This window comes from Siniperca chuatsi, linkage group LG16, assembly GCF_020085105.1.
Source record: "Siniperca chuatsi isolate FFG_IHB_CAS linkage group LG16, ASM2008510v1, whole genome shotgun sequence".
In the NCBI taxonomy this organism is placed as follows: domain Eukaryota; kingdom Metazoa; phylum Chordata; class Actinopteri; order Centrarchiformes; family Sinipercidae; genus Siniperca; species Siniperca chuatsi.
In genome coordinates this window covers 15711182-15732892 of record NC_058057.1, presented here as the reverse complement: position 1 = coordinate 15732892, position 21711 = coordinate 15711182, and the positions used below count along the sequence as shown (strand labels likewise).

General features: G+C 38.2%; 2 protein-coding genes across 4 annotated transcripts; one reads left to right on the top strand and one right to left on the bottom strand.

The window, feature by feature from the left end:
* Positions 1 to 651: 651 nt before the first annotated feature.
* On the top strand, positions 652 to 5860 carry LOC122863651 (ALK and LTK ligand 2-like). Of its 2 annotated transcripts, XM_044170326.1 has the most exons (6): positions 652 to 1545; positions 2071 to 2422; positions 2913 to 2966; positions 3183 to 3263; positions 3397 to 3471; positions 4953 to 5860. In XM_044170326.1, exons 2-5 carry the CDS (start codon positions 2146 to 2148, stop codon positions 3459 to 3461), a joined length of 477 nt encoding a protein of 158 aa, XP_044026261.1. In that variant the 5' UTR covers positions 652 to 1545; positions 2071 to 2145; the 3' UTR covers positions 3462 to 3471; positions 4953 to 5860. The 2 variants fall into 2 exon arrangements, with proteins under 2 accessions (XP_044026261.1, XP_044026262.1); XM_044170327.1 differs by lacking the exon at positions 652 to 1545 and having other exon boundaries at positions 1950 to 2422.
* Positions 5861 to 6968: 1108 nt separating this feature from the next.
* acp1 (acid phosphatase 1) lies at positions 6969 to 20206 on the bottom strand. 2 transcript variants are annotated; one of them, XM_044170325.1, is made up of 6 exons: positions 20088 to 20206; positions 18099 to 18172; positions 17020 to 17133; positions 11520 to 11581; positions 10443 to 10548; positions 6969 to 7298 (listed from the first exon to the last, which is right to left on the bottom strand). In XM_044170325.1, the coding sequence occupies exons 1-6, from the start codon at positions 20128 to 20130 to the stop codon at positions 7221 to 7223; spliced, it is 477 nt and encodes a 158-aa protein (XP_044026260.1). In that variant the 5' UTR covers positions 20131 to 20206; the 3' UTR covers positions 6969 to 7220. The 2 variants fall into 2 exon arrangements, with proteins under 2 accessions (XP_044026260.1, XP_044026259.1); XM_044170324.1 differs by lacking the exon at positions 17020 to 17133 and adding an exon at positions 17205 to 17318 and having other exon boundaries at positions 20088 to 20205.
* Positions 20207 to 21711: the final 1505 nt, after the last annotated feature.

Below are 21711 nucleotides of genomic sequence, written 5' to 3'. Positions count from 1 at the left end.
CAAAGGCGTGTCAGAGGTCAGGCTCTTCTCAGATTTGCCGTCCATACAACGCTAGTCTACGGAATTACCCATTTTAAACCACACAGCTGTGCAATGTTATTGGATATATCATTACACCTCCAAAAAGTTGGAGTCCATTCTATCTAAACTATGAAAAATCAACATAAATCATCCTGATGTGAATCACCAGGGAAACCAGATATCGTCTATACTTGTTGTCATCGTTTTGCTCGATGAAATTAATCAGCAAACAAGAACCTGTCATTCTACCGTAAGGCACCACCACTAAATTTCTCCTCAGAAAATCCAGAGCACTGCCTGTACAGAGAAGAGGTCTGGAGCTGGGGGACAGTGCGCGCTCTCCTTTCAGCACCAAGGTTTTATGTACGGCCCCGGGAGTCACGTTGCAGTAAAAAGTGAGGTTTTGTCCAAGTAGTTCTAACATATAGCTTGCAATCGATCAGGTAATGGCGAAACACCAGATATATTAGGGGTATACCCGTGAAGACAGTTGTCTCCACAAAGTTTAAAGTCGTGTTTTGAATGTTTGTTTTGATGAGACTGTGTCTCGTCGACCTGTGGCGCTGCATTAACTTTATTTTCACAGTTCTGAAACTTCCTGATTTCCCACACTGTGTCCTCTCTGGTCAGTCAGATTTGCGGGGGGAGCATGGGAACCAATTGCACGCCCTGACTTAAGGAAAGCTGTAGACCACAGTAGGCTAGTACAAACTAATCTCCAATGAAGAGAAACCGTATGTCAGCCTCAGCTATGCTGTGTGTGTAGTCTGTTGCTCTGACCAAAAGATATAGTGCAATAAAAACCGTGCGTAATTAATTTTCAGAGTCATCCTTAAACGGCGCTTGATTGTGTTTCAGTTCCCATGATATGATTATATCATGGGAAGTAAGTTATGAGAATCACTAGAATGATATGGGAGCATTTCCACTAAGATGCCGGTATCTGCGCTGTATACTGGGCTGATTGGAAATTTCAGTGGAAGTATTAGTGGGGAAAACGCTTCCTGTAACTGCGTATCGCACAGATAAATGGAGTAAACGGAAAGGAGGGTGGCGCAGAAAACTTCACACGGCGTTCAAGTGATGGTCAGTCAACTCAAGTGGACTTACCGCTTCACCTTCCGCCAGTAATGCGTCTCATTATTATCACAGACACGGCGGAGTAACCCACAAGGGACAGGTCACCGCGTCTGCGAGACAGAATAAAAAGTGAGCTTCACTTCAGGGCGACTGATCTGCTGCTTCAGCGAGGACGCACACGGGACTCCACGAGCACCGGATCCTTCAGCTGTTTGTCCACTCGCTCCCTACAGTCGGCCGGTGTTCAGAGGATGGCCACAGATGCTCAGCGAATACTCATATGACTGCTTTGGTTTCTCCTACATAAGATCAGACTTTAAGGGGACATATTTCGGACTGGACAGAAGTAGGAACCTAAACTACAGTTCTTTATTTCCATTTTCATCGTTGTCGTACGCGGGAAACGTAATTATACAGTTTGGAAAAGGCTATATAGACTTGAAGGTAATTACATTTTTATCACTCATTTCTTCTAACTAATGTCTGGCTCTTGCTCGTGTGGTCTTGTGTATAGCCTATGTCATTGTTCTTAACTAAGTAATTTGTTCTTAACTCTCTTTTGCACGGGAAATCTTGATCTCATTTCCTGAATAAATTAAAAACTAAACCTGTGACCTACTTATGCTGATTTATGGCCAAAATAGCATCAAGTGAATGGTCTCTAAAATCGATATTTAAAGAATGTATAGCAATTCATAGCCAAGCATTATTATGGTATTATCAAGAATATGACGCGGCATGCATATGATGATGTATATTTACTAGTCAAATGAGTCCAAATGTCAGGGGTTTGAAGCAAAATCGGAAGAAATACATTTGGACAGCTTTGTGGGCCCCAATCAAAGTTTGGTCAGTCAGCAGTTACTTCTTCACCATGGTCTCAGCGGGTTTAATAAGGGTTCTGGATCCTTTCATGGTAAATGAGAAACACTTTGATTTGACATCCATTCTTCTCGATCTCTCTTGCAGGTGTCCGCTTAAACTTTTCCCCCCCAGAGGCGTTGGAGAAGGAGTTCACTTTTTTTTTCTCACTCCACGAGAGCTATGAGCGGACTGCGCAAGCACTTCAGTATGGGACTGGTGCTACTGATGTGCACGCTGACGGGCCACTGCAGCGAGAGCGCGCCCTCGGCGGCCCCGGCGGCGGCGGCTGCGGCCGGCAGCGACGCGCAGCAGGACTTGAGGCGGATGGTAGAGATCGTGAAGCACGTGGAGGAGAGCCGGGGTCGCCACGGCGCGAAAACAGAACGGGAGAGGAGCTCTCCGGTGGAACCACGGGATTTACGCAACGTGAAAACAGACAGAGGGGAGCAGGTCGTCGGTGAGTGACGGCTTGTCGTCTGACGTGACCCTTATGTTGGATCCCAAGAGGATGCTGTAACCTTCATCATTGTAGACTGATGGAACTAACACGGGATTAAGTTAAAGGGTTGTTGCACCCAAATTACCTAAAACGTGTTCTAACTTACCTTAAGTGCTATGTGGCCATGCAGATATTGGGTTGGATGCATACATTTAAAAACATTCAACCAAAAGTATCTGCATGGCTGGATACCACCAGTGGTAAGGGAGAGAATATGTGTTTTTCATTATTTCGGTGTACCAACCCTTTAATAATTTCCAAAGAATATCCATTTTTGTTTTTGTGGCTGTTTGCCTCTCACTGGATAACAACATTTACCCAGGTTTTAATTTTTAAAAACATCCCTGCTTTGAGGTGATCTGAGAAAATTAATGTTAATAGGCTTTAATAAAAATGCAAAAAAAAAAACCTGACACTCCTTTCCCATCCTCTCTCTGTCTCTCCACAGTCGTATTCCCCAGAGATCTCAGAAATAAGCAGAAATTCCTAAAACATATAACAGGTAAGGTCATTGCAAACTCAGTGGTGCTTGAGTGGCATGAGTTTGAGAAAGCCAGAGAGGCATTTTAGAGACAGAATGTTATAGGATTAAGAATGAGGCAGTCAAAAATACAAGAAAAGTGAATGATAGCCTCACATAATGGCTGTAAAAACAGATGTTAGCGCAGGTGGCTGTGTAGCTGGAAATGTTCTTACAGTCTGCTCTCTTCCCTTTCAGGTCCACTCTACTTCAGTCCCAAGTGCAGGAAGCATGTGTACAAACTCTACCACCACACCAGAGACTGCACAATACCTGCATGTAAGCTGCAATTACACTGGTCCTCTGACACTATGAGGAATGACTCTCTTTGTTAGTCCAAATGCCAACACACCGTGTCATAAACATCCACTCATACGCAAGTCTCTCTGTTTCGTCTTCTTCTTCTTCTCAGACTTCAAAAGATGTGCGCGGCTTCTCACGCGACTAGCTGGCAGCCCGCAGTGCACGGAGGGGTAGCACAAGCAAGGTACTGTAATGAATTCACCTCTAATTCAAACATACATGTTTTAAGTTTAAAGAGAAGATGTGCACACAGGACATATGGTCAAAGTGCTGGTGTGTTGCACTTGTTAGATATAAAAATTAGAATCCAGGTAGGCCAGAGCATATAACACTGTGTGTGAGTAATGCAGGTTAATGCAGGAAATTATTAAAGTTTCAAAAGGTTATGTGACAAGGTGGCAGTGGTGGAGGAAGTATTCAGATCATCTACCTAAGTAAAAGTAACAATACTACAATGTAAAAATAAAAGTCCTGCACTGAAAATGTAAGTAAAAATGGAATATAAGTAAAAGAACATAAGTATTATTAGCTAAATATACTTAAAGTATCAAAAGTAAAAGCACTCAAAGCAAAAAATGGCCCCTGTGAGTGTTATACTATTATGTATTTTATTATTGGATTATTATAACTGATGCATTAATGTGTAAGTAGCATTAACTGTTGTAGCTGGTGGAGGTGGAGCTAATTTGAACTACTTTATATACTGTTAGTTCTTTATAACTATGCATTATCAGCTCATCATACATTTGTTATGTAAAATCTTACAGTAATTTGTAAAGCAAATGGTAACAGTAATATAAATGTAGTGGAGTAGAAGTATAAAGTAGCATAAAATGGAAATACTCAAGTAAAGTACAAGTACCTCAAATTCGTACTTAAGTACAGTACTTCGAGTAAATGTACTTTGTTGCTTTCCACCACTGCACTGATGCATCATGTATAGTAGTGAATCCCAGTTGTGCTGTTTTCATCAGTTGCACATGTACCACCTTGCAGCGGTAGAAAGTAACAAAGTACATTTAGTCAAATACTGTACTTTTTGGCACACTTGTACTGTACTTTACTTAAGTATTTCCATTTTATTTATGTACTTTATACTTATACCCCACTATATTTCAGAGGGAAATATTGTTATCGATTTTACATGATCACTTTATTAAAATGATGCACTGTTTAAAATTAAACTACCCAACAGTATACAATTACCTTGACTAGAGCATTAACATGCTGCTTACACATTAATGCACCAATAATAATAATTCAGTGATATATTCAATAGTATAATACTCCAAATCATCAGTACTTTTACTTTTGATACGTTAACTTTACATAGTGGTGTTGCTACTTAATTAAAAGATCTGAATGCTTTTTCCATCACTGCATCAGACAAATATAAAGAGTGAAAGGATAAGACAGAATCCTGTAAGGGCTGAAGGTAACAGTGTACAGATCATGTTTTTCTGTCTGGAGACCGTTGTTCACAGTGGTGATATGCATGCTGTGTCGGTATATGCAGGGTTTAGAAGAGGCAGGGTGAGAGCATCAGATCTGTTGCAAATCAAGTTTCTTGATTTATTGTTTTGTGATTCTTTTTGGAAAGGAAAGAATTTGTTAGGTGCTGCCAAGTTGGAGACTACACTGAATTTTCCTTCCTCCTCACTGCAGGTTGAAACCAAACACAAGTTCTCCAGAAGAAAAAAAAACTTGGGAAAGAAATGCCTTGGACAGTAAGAGGGAAGCCTAAAATACTCTGACCAGCCCCGACTGATATTAGGCACAGTAGTGCCCTTCAGTGAGGTCTGTTCTGTTAGGGCGTGGATTACTGCCACCCACCGCTCTGGCTGGGCCTCGATGGTTTGCTGTCACTACGAGGGAGCAACAAAACCAGACCACGATAAAGATGGTGAAACTGAAGAGTGGAGAAGAAAAAACAAACAAGTGGCTGAGAGAAACAAACATGGGGCATTTTTTTCCCCCTGCTGGCATCCAAAAAGATGTTGCTTAAACAAAACAAAAAAAAGGGATTGCATATTTTTATTTTGTTCATTTCTTTAAGAGAAGAGCAAAATCCAAATGTACTGTTTTTAGCATGACTTGCTTTCTGCGATTGGTTTGCTCTGTATGAGTGTTTTGGGTTGAGCCCATCCCTTTCTACTGCACTACCCATTACGCAGACAAAGCTCTCACCGACCCCCTGGCTGGCAGTAACAGCATAGTTTCACCCACTTGTGCTCACACTGACAAAGAACTGTGGTTAAATTATTAATTGCATGAACATTTCTCAGCGTCTTCGCAAGACATGGTAAAAATGAAGTGGCGGTTGTAAGTCACAGCCCTCCTGTGGATCTTGATAAGGCGTGGCACAGTCTATATTTATATATTTGAATTGTCACAAGGTTCCACTGAACATACTCCATATGCCATGACCACATAAAACAAGACAAATATGTACATACTGTAAAGCAAAGCATAAGAGGATTCCACCCATCTACCATCAAATGGCTGTTAAATACATATATATATGTATGTATATATATAAAAATGAAATATATTTAAATAAATTATAAGATTGGTACAAATATGAATGGTCTTTGTTGTCTCCTGCAATGTTTTCTCTGAAATTCCTGTCTTGAAATGCAGAATGCTTCCTGAATGACCACATGACTGGACTGAGTCCTGGGACTACAGATTTGGTCAACTTCTCAGAGGAGACTCCAGGAAACTTCATATTGAGTGTGCAGACATGAGAGTGGTATCAGTCTTCTCATCTAATTCTTGGCAAGAAAGCGAATAGGCGTATTTCCCAAAATGTCAAAGTATTCTGAACTTTGTAGCCATCATATGCTTGTGCCAGAGTGGATTTGAGCAGGTTGTGGAATTAACTCCTAGCAGCGCTTGTGTTACCTGATATTAGGGAACTACTTTGCCTGATGTGCTTTATTTCTGTACTAAATAAAGCACAGATTGGACCAATTTGTGTCCAAAAGAAACATTTTCTAACTCACCAAGTCCAGAAAATCTCTCGTTTTTTGAAACCTCTCTCAATTAAGCTCTGCGTCACATGCAAGTTCCTTCACAGTTAAGGCCCTACTACTTTCACAGATACACAATGAAAATATAACAAAAAACAACATTCTTAAATAACTGTCAGCCCTCTAGTCACAGGTTGGTCTAACATTTGGCTCCACCCTTCACACTGAATGGTAATGTGTATTGGCACTGACGAGTCCTCCCTTATGGGATTACCAACATTTAAGTAGTAAGTGGTGACTGGCGCACAGCAGAATAACTTTCCTACAAAGGGGAGCAACATTCAAGAGAAATGAGTGGGAACAGATCTTGTTTCTTATTTCTGTTTTTAAATACCTATCAGATATACTTGATATCTAATATTTGTAAGAATATCTTGTGTTAATAGGTCAGATAAAAGGAGCTGTATAACAAACAAAACCAAAAGCAGTGCCAAGAAGATAACCTAACCACCAAGCGACTAACAAGGAAGATTAGCATTTAGGCTAGCATGAACTTTTACCACGGTGTCGGCCTTTCACCTGTAAACCTCAGAGATGTCCAGTTATGCATTACCATCTGCAGGATGCCTTCATTCATATAAATTCTTTAGCATTTTCAACATGTAAACATGAATGATTTGTGTGTAAAAACAAATCTCCAGTAGTCATACTCATTTATCTATTTTATTAATCACGTGAATTTACAGACAACAAACTTGTCCATGCAGCATCTTTCAAAATGTACACAATGTGTGGTTTGTATAACATTTACAACACTGAAACAAAGTGTTCTGGTTCTTTCAGCGACATCTGCAAGAGGATTATACTGATGAGTGCTTGTGTGATAGAGCCAAAGCATATTTGGTTGATTTTTCTTGTTCATCCAACAGCTTCAACAAAGATCATTTGAGGTGAGATGTTGTTAGGAGTTCATCTCCAGAAAGGCTTTGCAGCAACGTACACACTGTTCATACACCTTCTCAAAGTCCTCGTCACTCCCCTAAGAGATAAACATAAAAAAAAGGAGAAATTAAAATAAGTTTCAAGTACTGATAGCTGAGTCATTACATACATGTGATTTTTTTTTAACTGGTGGAAAAGAATTTAAATAAACTGATACTCAATACAGCTGTAGATATGTAAGGTCCATTCTGTGATGTAGTTTGAAAAAGTATGATAAAAGATCCCAGACTGCCAACTGGCTTCAACAGTAAACTCAATGTGAGCTTGAACCCACACTCAAATTTGGTGACATAACATACCTAAGGTAGAAATATACTGCCAAAAGCAGCAAGAGTACTTTTCAAATTCAGTTCAAAGTGGTTGACTTGGTACATTTTTATGAAAGAAACGTTCTAACCATAGAAAACTTTTTGAAAAACTGTATGATTGCTCTGATATGAACAGAAATGTATATCTGTCCCATCCCCACTGGTTCACAAGTGAACTGAGGAATTGGACAGCGAATACTGAAAAAACAGCAGTTGTAGTTCAATAACCACCAAGAAGAGATGCCTTTCAATAAAACAAATGTTGCCATTCAAAGTTTTAATCAAATGAATTTCAAGATTTTTACATAATCCTGTGTAGTAATTGAAACTACAACACAGCTAAGACTGCAGCTAACAATTATTTACATTACTGAGTAATCACCTGATTGAATATAATTTAATTGAAAAAACAATTATAAAGATCAGAAAATAGTGAAAAATGCTTCTCATAATTTCCCTGAGCCGAGTTTGATACATTCATCTTGTATTGTCCAACCAACAGTCAAAAAAAAAAAATATTCAGATTAATATTATTTAAGACAGTGAAATGCAGCAAATCCTCACATTAGAGAAACTGAAGTCGGTATTTGTTTCAGTTCTAAACACAACTATGTCAGCCATGTAATACTAAAATAGCTGAAGGACTAACAAAACTACAAAGTCTACAGCCATGTGAGCTGCTCTCTGAGGCTGTACTTTGGCACTACTGCTTTGAGCTAAATGCTAACATGCTCACAACGGCAATGCTAACAGGCTGATGTTTAGCAGGTATAATGTTTAACTTGGGGGGACCATGAATGTCTGAACCAAAGTCCACAGCAATCCATCCAATAGTTGTCAAGATATATCAATAACAACCACAAATGTCAACCTCATGGTGGCACTAGAGGAAAAGTCACAGGATCACCAAAGTCATTAGGATTCATCCTCTTAGCACCATGAATATATGTAGCAAATGTCATGGCAATCCATCCAAATAGTTGACAAGATATTTCAGTCTGAACCAAAGTGGTGCCATCCCTGGAGCCAAACCAGTAGTGTGGCTAAAAAAAACACAACACTCCTGGTGGTGGTGCTGTTAATGCAGAAAAAACAGTGGGCACAGTCGAAAAGTTTATAACTGAGTTAATTGATCTGGAGGTATCTAAGTGACAGCCATGATAAGTAACTGACTTCTATTAATAAAGTCGTAGTTCTCAGGGCCTTTAAAGCTAAACTTAAAAGTGTTTAATGGTAAATTATGAATATAAACTGTCAACTGTGACAGAAAAATGCCACGGATAAGAAAGGCACTTTGGTGCTTCGGTTGCGCTGAGTTTGTCATTATAATCACACTAAACGAACAAGAAAACTTATGTCTCCATTTATCCAGACACATTGACAGTGACTGACTGGCTCCTCTTTTCTCACTTTGCTGTCATGCCATGTGGTTGCTGGCGAGGGAGCACAATCCAATACTGTCAAGTGTCCAAACCACACTGACTGTAAAGAGCATTCATTCACGCCTTCTTTTGGCAAAAAGAGCTACGACAAACTCGTACAAAGAAAAGTGGTGTTCAAAGCCAAAATCTGAGACAAACTAATATAACTGACTACATCAACTGTGGTCAACCACAACCTCTTCTTCCGGCCACATCTCTAATAATTTGATGACTGTTTTATCTTGGGATCCTGGTTCCACAAAATGTAATACAGCACTGCAGATGGGCACAAATACATTATTATTAGGCCAACAGAGCTTTAGCTGCACATCATCCATCAAGACCACACAGGGAATTAATACTTTTTCGAGCTGCATTAGTATTTATTTATATATGTTCGGAAATATGAAAAGTTAAGATCTTTTAAATGTAAATTGACAGCTTATCATCACTAATCAAACCTTCCCCAACATTTGCTCCCTCCACTTTTCCCTTTCTCATTCATAACCTTCAAGAGATAAAAGGCAGCCAAGGACCCATGTCCAAATCATTTGGCAGAACTTTCTACTGCAGAGAAAACTCGTAAGGAACAAAACGGATGAGTGAGCCATGGAGTGTGAAAAGGCAAACCAATCTGAAAACAGAAAAGACTTCTGTTATTTGATTAATTGGACATCACTATAAGTTGTGTAAAAGTAATTTATTGTGGTGTGTACTGGGCTGGAATCATTGAATAGCACATTCTTCATCATTATTTGCATTCGCATTTATACAAAAAGGGTGAGCAAGGAACTGACTGTGCTGCTGTTTTACTGTTGCAGTCCACTGTTTTTTGTTTTGGGGCTGTTTATTTCATGAAACGTGCCTGGACATGATCCCATCGCTCCCTGTGGAGAGTAAATTCTCTCCAGAACTACCACGTGCACCAGAAGACAGACCTGTCCAAAACTGTGGTCTCCACTGTGCAACATTTCCTGTTCTTTTTAAGAGAAACCAAGTTTTTGAAATTTAAACTTCATACAAAGAAAACAAATAACCTGGTAATTTTCAACTGTTTTCACTAGTATAGATGGTTAGATGATGAGTGCCGTTATCCCCATATTTGAACAATATCACGTCTCCCCCTGTCTATGACGGCCGGCTTTTCACTTCAGTGTAGCTGTTTGGAAACAACTATAAACACTTTTGAGTATGCCCTGGTCCTTAACCTGCTTTGCATTGACATGGTATATACACAGTTATCTTTTTGGCAACTTAATTTAAACTTCTGTGTCAAAAACAGCTTGGATTTTGAGTTTCCAAACTCATTCAATTTATTTTGACTATTAGTACTTCTTCCCCGATAACATTCAATATATCATCCCAATATGGGGATCATTAAGATCAAGCATTGAGGAATCATCTTGATTATGCTTAAAAATACTCAACATGAGAATTTACTTGAATACTTACGTAATACGGGTCTTTGATGATCCGCTGCTTCTGAGGGTCAAACGAACCAAGAAGCTCAATCTTTGCCTGGGAGTTTTTCACCAAGTTTGCTTTTCTGTTCAACTCACTATGAAGACAAGAGAAAACACATAACTCCAGGAGAACAGAAGAAAAAACAAGAAAAACACTTGAAGGTTTTAACATGTGACCTCTGGACCAGAATAAAAATCTGCTCTTTTTAGATTGAATATAAATTGGGGTTTGTTTTTGTCTGCCATTTAGATATGAGGTAGGACGTCTATCCTATCCTATGTGCAAAGCTGTCATGTTAAAAATACTTCCAATAATGTACAGAATATAACAACCCCATGATAATGACATCCATGTCCACTAACAAACAATGGTATAAGCTTGATTCAGGCAACGCACAGAAAATGAAAATAACACCCCAACCTGTTAAAGCCAATCTCAAACTAAAGTAACAAAATTCAAACAAGATGTCAAACAATTAATAAACACTTTCAAGTTGACAACAATGAGACGGGTTCTGTTAAAAGAAAACTAAACATGGACTGAGTACCTTTTTTTAGGACAGGGTCTCATTTTTTCAGTCTCGTCAGCTTAACATTTGTGGGGGGAAAAATTATGTGGGAGAGAAAGGGGAGAAAAAGACGAGGCATCCAAAGAACTCAGTAAGCTGCTTACAGATCAGATCTGCCATGGGCATGTGATCTCAAAATGATCCCTAAACGTTCAAAGTATCAAAAAATATCCCTCCCCCTGACCTCTGAAAAGAGCTTAAGGAAGGATATTGCTCATTAAGGGGAGGCATTCACCTACACGTTAGTTATAACTCTATATTACCACCATTTCATGTGCATGTGAATAAGTAGCACAGATCATTATCGAGACAGTTAGTAGACAACCTAGTTTGACCCCTTTCAAGGCAAATGTTTTTTTTTTATCCCAGGCAACCATTAATATGGAAGACGGGACACTTAACACATGACACCAGTGTTTTCAGCGACTGTGTGTCCAACTGCAATCCACATTCACAGAAATAATAAACATTGCTGCTGTGGGGTGAAATAACTGTACCTCAAATTGCTCTCATCCATGCAGAGAATGTACTCAAAACTCATGAAATCATCCTTGGTCACCTGGAAGTGGGGGAGAAATGCAGGACAAAACAAATATTACGTTTGGCTCGGTACGGAAACACAGTACAGCCTGCAGAGCCTCTCCCTTCAGAAAGGGTTTAATCTTGTGCAGAGAAAAGCAATCATTTCCAATACAACAAGAAATACAGTCTGGTCAATGAAATACATATTTAAAGTTATAATCTTTAAGATTTTCCTGAAATCAAACCCTCTTTTTGATACTATTTATGGTCAGCATTTTTTCAGGAACAGCCAATATATTTACATTCTGTAATTATTTTGCTACATAGAAGTTTTTATGGTGGAGTTTGCAATTACTGCGCTGGATTCCTGTTGCCTTCACACGCATGAGTGATTCACAGTAAACGATGCATACGATGCTAATATAACTTTTGTTTGTTTACAAAAAAATTCTACAGGGCACCTTTAAGTTGCTGCTAATGCAAACTGAACAGTCAGCAGTCACACGAAGCATAATGTATTTGTCACCAAGGTTTCATATCGCTTTCAGTTTTTGCAAGGGAGTAATGAAACACTATGGAGCCAAAGTGAGCCATTAGATGTAGAGTTAACCAACCAACTTTACTGTGCCCTTCTGTTATGTGGAAAACTACTCTTGCCTTGTGCAGCATGAAATAAGATTATTGTTGACTGACTTCTTTGTTAAAATAAAAGTCCAGTGTGTAACATTTAGAAGGAGCTATTGGCAGAAATGGAATATAATAATGGAATATAATAATATTAATGGAATATATATATATATAAATAAATATAAAAGTATGTTTTGTTAGTGTATAATCACCTGAAAATAAGAATAGTTGTGTTTTCATTACCTTAGAATAAGCATGTAGTATGATTCTACAGTAGGCCAGAATGGACAAACCAATCACTGGCTTTAGGTTTTTTTCCGACTTTCGTGGCCACCATAATTTCTCCTAGACACCTGGAAGTGGAGGGTGAGGCGAGCAATATTCAAATGGTTGCAAACTGCAATTTCACCACTAGATGCCACTAAATCCTACATACTGGACCTTAGTTTGTTTGGCTGCACTGTAAACAGATACACCAGCATTTTTTGTTGTTGTTGTATTTCTGACAAAGTAGCGGCTCAGGGATTTTTTTGATGTAGTATTAAACCGCATTTGCTGTTACCACAGTAACCACAGGTGTGGCCAAATCATCCAGGGCTTAAATCTTAAGGATAACAACTTTAACATGATTAAACTGGGTTATGAAAGGGATCTAAGCTGCACATCTGTAAGCATGTGGAGGGGTGTTGTGCAAAGTGTTCACTGTGCTTAGTGATCATTTTATGGAAGAAATAAAAAAACAGGCAACACCCTGAATAGTTTTGAAGGATTTTGAGAGTCAATTTACAAGAATGCCAAGGAGGAGGCAAGGGCAGCAGAAGACAAATGAAAGAAGAGAGGAATAAAAGAACAAGACATGAATGCAATGCTCCAGATGTTGAGATAGGGACACATTCACTCACAGAGACAGCTGTGATCATTTATGTAACAGCAGAGCAGTAAACAGATATTTATTATGACTGTTTTGAATCCATGTTTATATTCCCAGAGTGTCTGGTTGTGGCCATAGGGATCTGATCACTTTCATTTCCATTTGAACACTCTCACATCCTTTCTCTCACACAGGGTGGTAATCTGTGGTGGTGATAATCACAGTGGCTGTTGATCTCTCTGCTCCTGTCTACCTTGCGCTCTCACACAACAGTGGTAATCCACCATCAAAAAAGGCTTGATTTCTGAAATATCTGGCTGAGAGCATGCTGGGAGGCTGTTTCTGTACACGAGGAATGAGCAGGGAGACACACACAACATGGTTTAAGTTCAGCAAGTTCAAAAGATGATAAAGCCCTGAGAAGACATGAAGAGATATTGTAGAATTGTGGGAAATTAATAATAGACATTTTTGATGAAGACATTTTGACATATCACAGTACAAAAAGCATAGGTTTAAAAAATAAAATTAATGATGGCTGAATTCCATTTTGCTTCAGTTTCAGGGTCCTGGTAATGTGTATGCTGGCTCACTGTCATGACTTACTGGGATTTGAATATAACAGAGCCATTGTTAATGTTATTAGTAACATTAACACTTAACTTAAATTTTCCTGCTATGACAAGTCAAAATGTCTGCTGTGAAAAAGGCCTATTACCTGAAATAAATTAAATATTTAGAAACAAAACTGTTCTTAAAAAATATTTGGCTACACTTTACTTTAAGACCCCCTACTTAGCATTTATAAACAGTATACAAACATTTAATAAATGGTTTATAACACACTATAATGTAGTTAAAAGCAGATATAAGTGTTTATTAATGTATTTGTCAACAACTATAACTCCTCCTGTGGGCATTCATAAGTGGAGGCTGATGTGTAAACAGATAATAAATGACTGAAGCAAACACAGTTGAAATAATGTTAAATATGTCTTCACAGGAGGAGTTATCATTGCTGACAAATACTGTACATTAATAAACACGTAAGCATGTCCTTGTATCTGCAAATAACTACATATAGTGTGTTATAAACCATTTATTAAATGTTTGTATACTGTTTATAAAGTAAAGTGTTACCATATATTTAGATTTAATAGATTCAATATATTATAGATTGATTTTAGACATTTTTAAATTTACTTATACTATTACATACTACTGTATGTAAACAACAATAATAGAATATATAGAAGTGCTAAGTTAAAATCAAAAATGCTAATTTTCAATAATCTATATCATCTTTGACGATAGCCTACAGAGCAACCCTAGACTGTCTTTGGATTATGTCATAGTTTAAAACCTTGGCAACACTTTATCTAAATGTTGACTCAAAGATAACATATTAATGAGTATGAAATAAAAATTTCAGCTCTCTTAAATCTAATGACTGGTTGGCAATTTCTGATGAGGCATTAAACACTCCACATATTTTTTTATGGATCACTTTGGAGCATGTTTGCTTTATTAAACAAACACGTTTGTTTATGAGGGGATACCGCAGACTTCAAACCATATCCCACTTGGCCAGTCTGCTTAGAAACTGGCAGCGGCTGAAGTTCAGCAAAGTTCGCTGAGTAAAAAAATTGGGGGGAAGAAAAATTTGAGGGTGGGAGCAAAAGCCAGTGATAGAAATGAAAAGGGTGATAAAGGAAAAGAGGAAAGAGCAAAAGCTTGTCAAAGCTCATTGTGTGGATTTGGCTGGGTTTAAGCCAAGGTTTGAGCCTCCCCATCCCCGCTTTGAGGAGATTAGATAAGGGTGTGACTGAATGGTTTGCAGACAGACAAACCAACAAGATGGCAGACCTCAAGCGCAGGGTGAAACCCCCGAGTTCTCTCAGGGAAACATAAAAAGAGTGTTTTCAGGGCATAGGGGAGTAGGAGTTGCACTGAGGATAAGCCAGCACAGCGTAAGGCCTGAAGGCCCTACATGGACAAACATCTTGGTGTAATTTCAGGCCTGTGTCAGGATTTGAAACACATGCTGTGAGGTGATATGAAGATTGGCTTTATCAATATTTCATACACAACACGGGTAGCCTAATTTTACACAGCAGTATAGACACAGGTCTGGTCAACAGGTTCACAACCAAACACACATAAAATATATTTCCAAGATAATAACACTACTGTCTCAAAATGAATAACAGAAAACCTGTAAAATGATGAAAACTGACACTTTGAATTTAAAAATTATTATTGAACATGGATTTTTTGTATTTGGAAAAAGGTTCCTAAAATGGTTGAATAGATATAAAAAAGTAGAAAGCCACTTAGAGAGCCACTAGAAAAGCACATTTTTAACTGCTCAAGTAGCACATAAATTAGAGGCACATGAAATACACTTAGACAGGGATAAATAAACTGTAGAAATGTAATATTTAGTGATACTTCTGTATTCAATAAAAGCAAAAAAACATAATAAAAACAAATAAGTGGCTTGCCAGTTTCGTCTTCCCTGACTCATATCTTGGTTTAAGTAAAACTGAAGTAAAGCTGAAATATGGAAGGCTGTTGCTCTGTCACTAGATTAGCTGCAGTTCATATTTTAAGACAAAGTTTGAACCCGTGTTGTCTGGAACGAGTCATGTCAACTCTTAAACCTTACTGTTGTGTCCTCAGAAGCTGAACCAGCTGCTGTGTCCTGCAGAGTTCACCTAACTGTCACAAGAGGTCACTGTATCTGAGTTTTAAGCTAAACCTGCTACAAACTGTTTAACCGAGAGAACAGTAAAGTATACTTACTGTTCATATCATTTTAATATCAGATAAGTTCATATCTTTCACCATATATGCCATTATAAAGCCATATCATATAAATGTAATATTGTGCAAGTAAGAATTCTGAATTCAAATGTAAGTAATGTGCAAAGGGACAGAAGTTTAAGTTCTATAAAGCATATTATTGTAGGGGCAAATTGTTCTACAATACAATGTTAGGATTGTATTAAATTAAGTTTACTTTATATCAGACCAGTGGTTCCCAACCTGGGGGTCGCCCCAAAAGAAAAACACTTTTATGCTACACAAAATTATGTTTTTTCTTCTGACTTTTTTTCTAATCTCTGATTTTTGCCTGTAGATAATTCAAATTCAAATCAAACAATTTGAATCTTTGGTTGGCCAAATGAATGGCCACCAAGCACAGTCATATGCAACCACTAAGGAGAGTTCACAACAAAGCTTTGTTTTAAGGGGTCATAGGCCAAAAAGGTTTGGAACTACGGTATTAGACTAACACCAGTTAATATTTTTGCAAGTGCAAGTAGCCCATGTGTTGGTATTTGTCTGAATTTTCTCTAGCAGTTAAAGAAGAGCTTAACACTAAATGCAGTTTTATGAGTTAATAAATTATTCAATTTTATTACACTATCAACCGATCCTGGTCCCATTCTACAGTGGTCATTAGAACAAGGGTTATTTTCCCTTTTCCCAAGCAAGAGTCTGGATTTGAATACATTTTTTCAATTTGTGATGGGGGTGTGTTCAAGCAGGGAGTAGTTGATTTTTAATGAAACAGAGGGCTGAATTGGAAAATCTGGCATTAAAAAATTTAAACTAATTTTTTATTCTACCATTTGCAAAGGAAAACAAACAGATTGAACATAAATCATTGTTACACACACTTGTGGTATTTGGCGTTCATCTGAATCATCAACGTTGGCCGGACTTTACATCCTGTTCAGCTGCAGTTCAGATGAACATGTGCTGGTTTTGACAGAGCAATCATGTGGAATTTAGCAATTTATTTGAACCTGTATGAAACTGGAAAAAGCTCCAGTAAGCTAGCCATACGCTGAGTGACACAGCAACAGCAGCACCTAGGTGTCTAGCAGACGACATCCTACTAACATCACACTCACTCACACACACAAACATCAATGAGGTGAGAGGAGCCACGGGACATCTGGTTGTACCTGTCGGGCCCTGTGGCTCGTCTCAATGCCATGCTTCCTTAGGCAGGCCAGACCGCGGGCGTCCGGTGAGCTGCCTATATTCCAGTCGGATGTGGCACCACTGTCTATGACCCACTGCAACAACAGAGAACAAAAAAGGGGGCGCTAACTACTGCTAAGACAGATGTAGAGGTGGGTGGTCGTACCTGCCTGGCCACATGCCTCATGGGCACGTCATGCTTCTTCATGCAGGCTTGACCGCGGTGGTCTGGAGGGTTTCCTATCTCATAGGTGGAGGTGGCAGCACTGTCTATCCTCCACTAGGCAAAGCAGAGCACGGGGAACAATAAAACGGTAAAAATGATTCATACTCTCATGTACAGGCATGTGGTAGGTGGTACAGCATTTACAGCACGATGTACTCTTGAGGATAGGATTAGAAGTGAGACTCAACAGGTGGAATTTAGGACAAATGTTCTGAAACACATCCTACCCCTAATTTCGTGATCTTTAGTGGCTACAGCTGGGTCATTGTTATGTATTGTTAGGTCTGATAATGATGACCTATTTCACTCCAGTTATTTTGCTCCAGTTCAGACTGCTTATATCAATGTATTGTATTTACCATTTCAACGTGAGCATCATATCACCAACCAGTACTTCATGTATGAAAATTGCCATACTGTCAATATTCAGGTGTTGTATGAAAATATCTTTAAATTTATTTTGTGATTATCACCAAACTCAATCACTATGGTTCTGGGTTTTTTTAATCTGCCACAATACCTATTAATTTCCTACTAATATCAGTTAATAACAATAATCAGTTGAAGCATGCTTTGAAAAATGGTCAGTAGTAATGTAATTGGTTTGGTCATTGTGGTCAAGTGCTTCTATATGTTCGATACTTTATTTCTGTTGCTAATTTGAGAATTGTGCTAAATGACATACTCTCAGGAAAAGACAAAAAAAAAGCTCTCAAAAAATTTGCCAATTCCAACATCAGCCAAAAATTGTCAGTAGATGTAATAGTGAGCCAATACCCGTAATGACCTGTATTATGAACATACAATGTACAAATTAATTAATAATGATATTACCTTATCAACTACGCCAGCATCTGTTGCCATCTTCCTGAAGACTGCTTCAGCGATGGGGGATCTGCAAATATTCCCTGTTCAAAACCACAAACACCACGACAAAAACTTTAATGTGATGTTTTTGAAAATTTTAATGAGCTTATGAATAGTTTTACAGTAAACTGTAACACTTAAGGTATTTACCGAGGGTAACACACAAATTCGATAAACAGTATACACAAAATTAAATTTTTTAGTTTTTAAGTAAAGATGCACAGCTAAATTATACAGTACATCTGACAATAAAATAGCATGATGCTTTTTTGCTGACACAAAAGAGTGTCAGCAAAAAAGGTTACATTATCTGTGTCCAAATGCAGGTCCAATGATAAAAAAAGAATATATTTATTGTGTCGCTATAAAGGGAAACTGTCTCAAAAATCAATACAGCATATGTAAAGCAAAGTCAAACTGCATCAACAAAGAGAAACTGCTGTCACAAGACAAAACAAACAAACAGGGATATCCATGGAGATACTGTAAGTATGGCAAATGCTGATACTTAACATGTAACCTAATATGACCCATAATGTTTGCTACTGGGCAAAATTTTTCAAATAAGCTGTTAATTCCGACTTTAAAAATTGTAATGACAACAGAGGTGGGCAATATAATGATACACAGAGACAACAGAAATTTGTCAAGCATCAGCGATTTCGAGTCACTGTTACCCAGGTAGCTACTGTAGCTGTCCCTTTAATCTATGGCTGTATTGGGCCATTGCTAGCAATATGGACAAATAACAAGCAGGAATGCTATATGTCAATGATTTACAGGACTGTTGCATCAATTCGATGAAGTACCTTCATTTTTACTATTTAATTCACTGGCTTAACCAAAAAAAAGCATTCCCATCTGGGGTTTTTTCTATAAACGATTTATAAACTGAATTTCCAGGAAATATAATATCACGATATATGGTGATATCACATAATAAAATTACATATATAAAAAGATTATTCTATTCATATCGCCCACCCCTAATGACAAATCTAACACGAGTGTCTGATCTTGTGGCTTCTCACAACCTGACATCATTAACTGATCCACGTGTTTTGTCAGCCCAAACCCTGTTAACGTTATATCTGATAAATAATTGCAGGCTTGGGTATGTCTCACTAAACTTAACTGCAACCTTTGAACTAGTTCGGCTGATATCCACAAACGTCCTGCAACGGTGCAGTGTTGATAGCAGAGGCTGACATTTTTTCGGGATTCCTGTGGGACGGGATGGGAGTCAATTTCACATTTCATCACGGGACTGGGACGGGACAGGGAAAAAGTCAACGGGAGCTGGCGGGACCGGTAATCATAGGCCAGTTTATGTTTATAAATATGCAGTTCTAATATGAAAAAATGATATTTTCTGATCTTTCTATCGGGAACTGAACGGGACGGGAGTCATTCTTCCGGGATTGGGACTGACAGGAGTATTTTGTGGGAGTTGGAAGGGACAGGATTGAAAATCCACTCCCGTGTCACCCTCTAGTTATTAGCAGTAGCAACAACTACAGACCACGTTGCTGATAAGAAAGAGTCATAACCGAGCAGCTTTCACGAAGGTCTTTGCCATAAACTCACTGAGTACATTTCCGGGATGCTGTCATCGAGACTACTCATTAATGTTAGTGAAGGTAACGTAACGCAGCGTTTCTACAGAACACACTATACTGTTTTCCATCACACCTGGCTGAATACCAACTGTGCATAATAAATAAAATGTCTTGAGTGAAAAGTTTATACGACATTACGCAGCATCGCATTCAACTCATTCATTTAATGGAGCGACTTAGCTAGCTGAAACACTTTAGCTAGCACTCTTAAGCACATCTATCAACGCCTAAATAAACTACTAAAATGCAATAAATTGTTACACTACTCGTATGTGATGTTTGTTTTATAAGGCCACACTCTATCTGACTTTATTTGGGGTTAAATGACGTCTCTTACCCAAGCAAACGAACAAAACCGACTTCGTACTAGTGGCCGCCATGTTGTTCTGAAGGGTCCTGTATGACGCCGCAGGTGGTGGCCAACTAGCGCCTGAACGAGAATTTCTTTTTTGAAGATAGATATTAAGAAAGTGCTGTAGATATGATTATCATTGTTTTTAAGTGCTAAAATCTCATATTTATTTGAGTTTAAAGAAATCGCTGAAGCTTTTGAGAAAAATATTGTATCCTTGTTAAAATTATTAGGTGCTCTTTAACCAGACAAATTTTGTCAAACTTTTATTGTTATGATTGAGAGGTATTTCTTTTGCAGTTGGCAGAGGTGGAAAGTAACAAAGTACATTTACTCAAGTACTGTTTAGCCTACTTATTGAGTGGGCCAATTTACATTTTCTGCTGTTTTCTCCATTACATTTTACTTTGCTACACTTTTTTCACAGCTATAGTTACTAGACTAATTATCTTGTGAATTAAGATTTCATGTTTAAAACTAATGTTCATTGTCATATTTGTAAAATATGCATTTGTGTAGATTGAACTAACTAAAATTGACCAACTACAACATTAAAACGCTGCTTACAAATGAATGCATCAGTAACTGTAATCCAATAATATATATAATAATATACTGTAACACTCGAAGCCCATTCTGCTTAATAAGAACTTTTACTTTTGATAATAAAGTGCATTTTGCTGATAATATTTGTAGACTGCAGGTTCATTCTTGTTACAATGATTTGTTCTTGACCAACCTTTGGTTATAGTACTTTCATGTTTTGCTGGACAGGAACATACAATTGTGACGTACATGATAATTTGAAACATGTGCGAATCTGGCTCACTAGCCTGTAACACTCACTGTTATTTTATTGCTAGATTAGTCAATCCCAGCTGTGAAGTGTTGATAATAAATGTTAGAGTTACAGGGAGAAAAATAACCTTTTATCACTCAATAAAAGAAGTTCTCAGATCCCTCGATGTAAATTAGAGACACAACCTGGCTACAGTCACCCATTAATAAGTGTAAATCACTGTCACACTTAATGAAATCCACACTATGATGTACAACAACATTGGCAGATCTTGGGCTGAGGTCACTTCAGACTATAAGAACATTGTGTCTTAATAAGACACAATAAGAAATACACAGATCATGAGAAAATCTTTCTGAACTGTGACGTGAGCTTTTGCCTCACATTTATGGAACATCCCAATTCCCAACTGAAAAAGAAGCTCAGTGATTCTTTTGTGATGTTGATGTAGGTTTAACGCACAGAGTCAGCACTGTCAGCGGACGGACATTGCCACTCTGCTAAATAGTGTGCTGCCCTCATGTAGCTCCTGTTAGTCCTGTCTCACTTTACAAGCCTCTCCACTAGTGTGTACTGCTCTAAAGGTATGTACAGTAGCTGACTGTATCAGCGTCTATAGAAACAGAGTTAGGATTTCTGGCACAACTTCACCTACTTCCAAGGTGCATGCATGGAAAAGGGAAATTGAAGCCACAAAGCCTCAAAGGCAAGGTGGAAGCCGTTATGGCATTAAAAATACTACTACACTTATCTTCCAAGGAAATACTGGAAGATATTGGAAGTCAACCGGCATCCACTGAAGCATGTGAG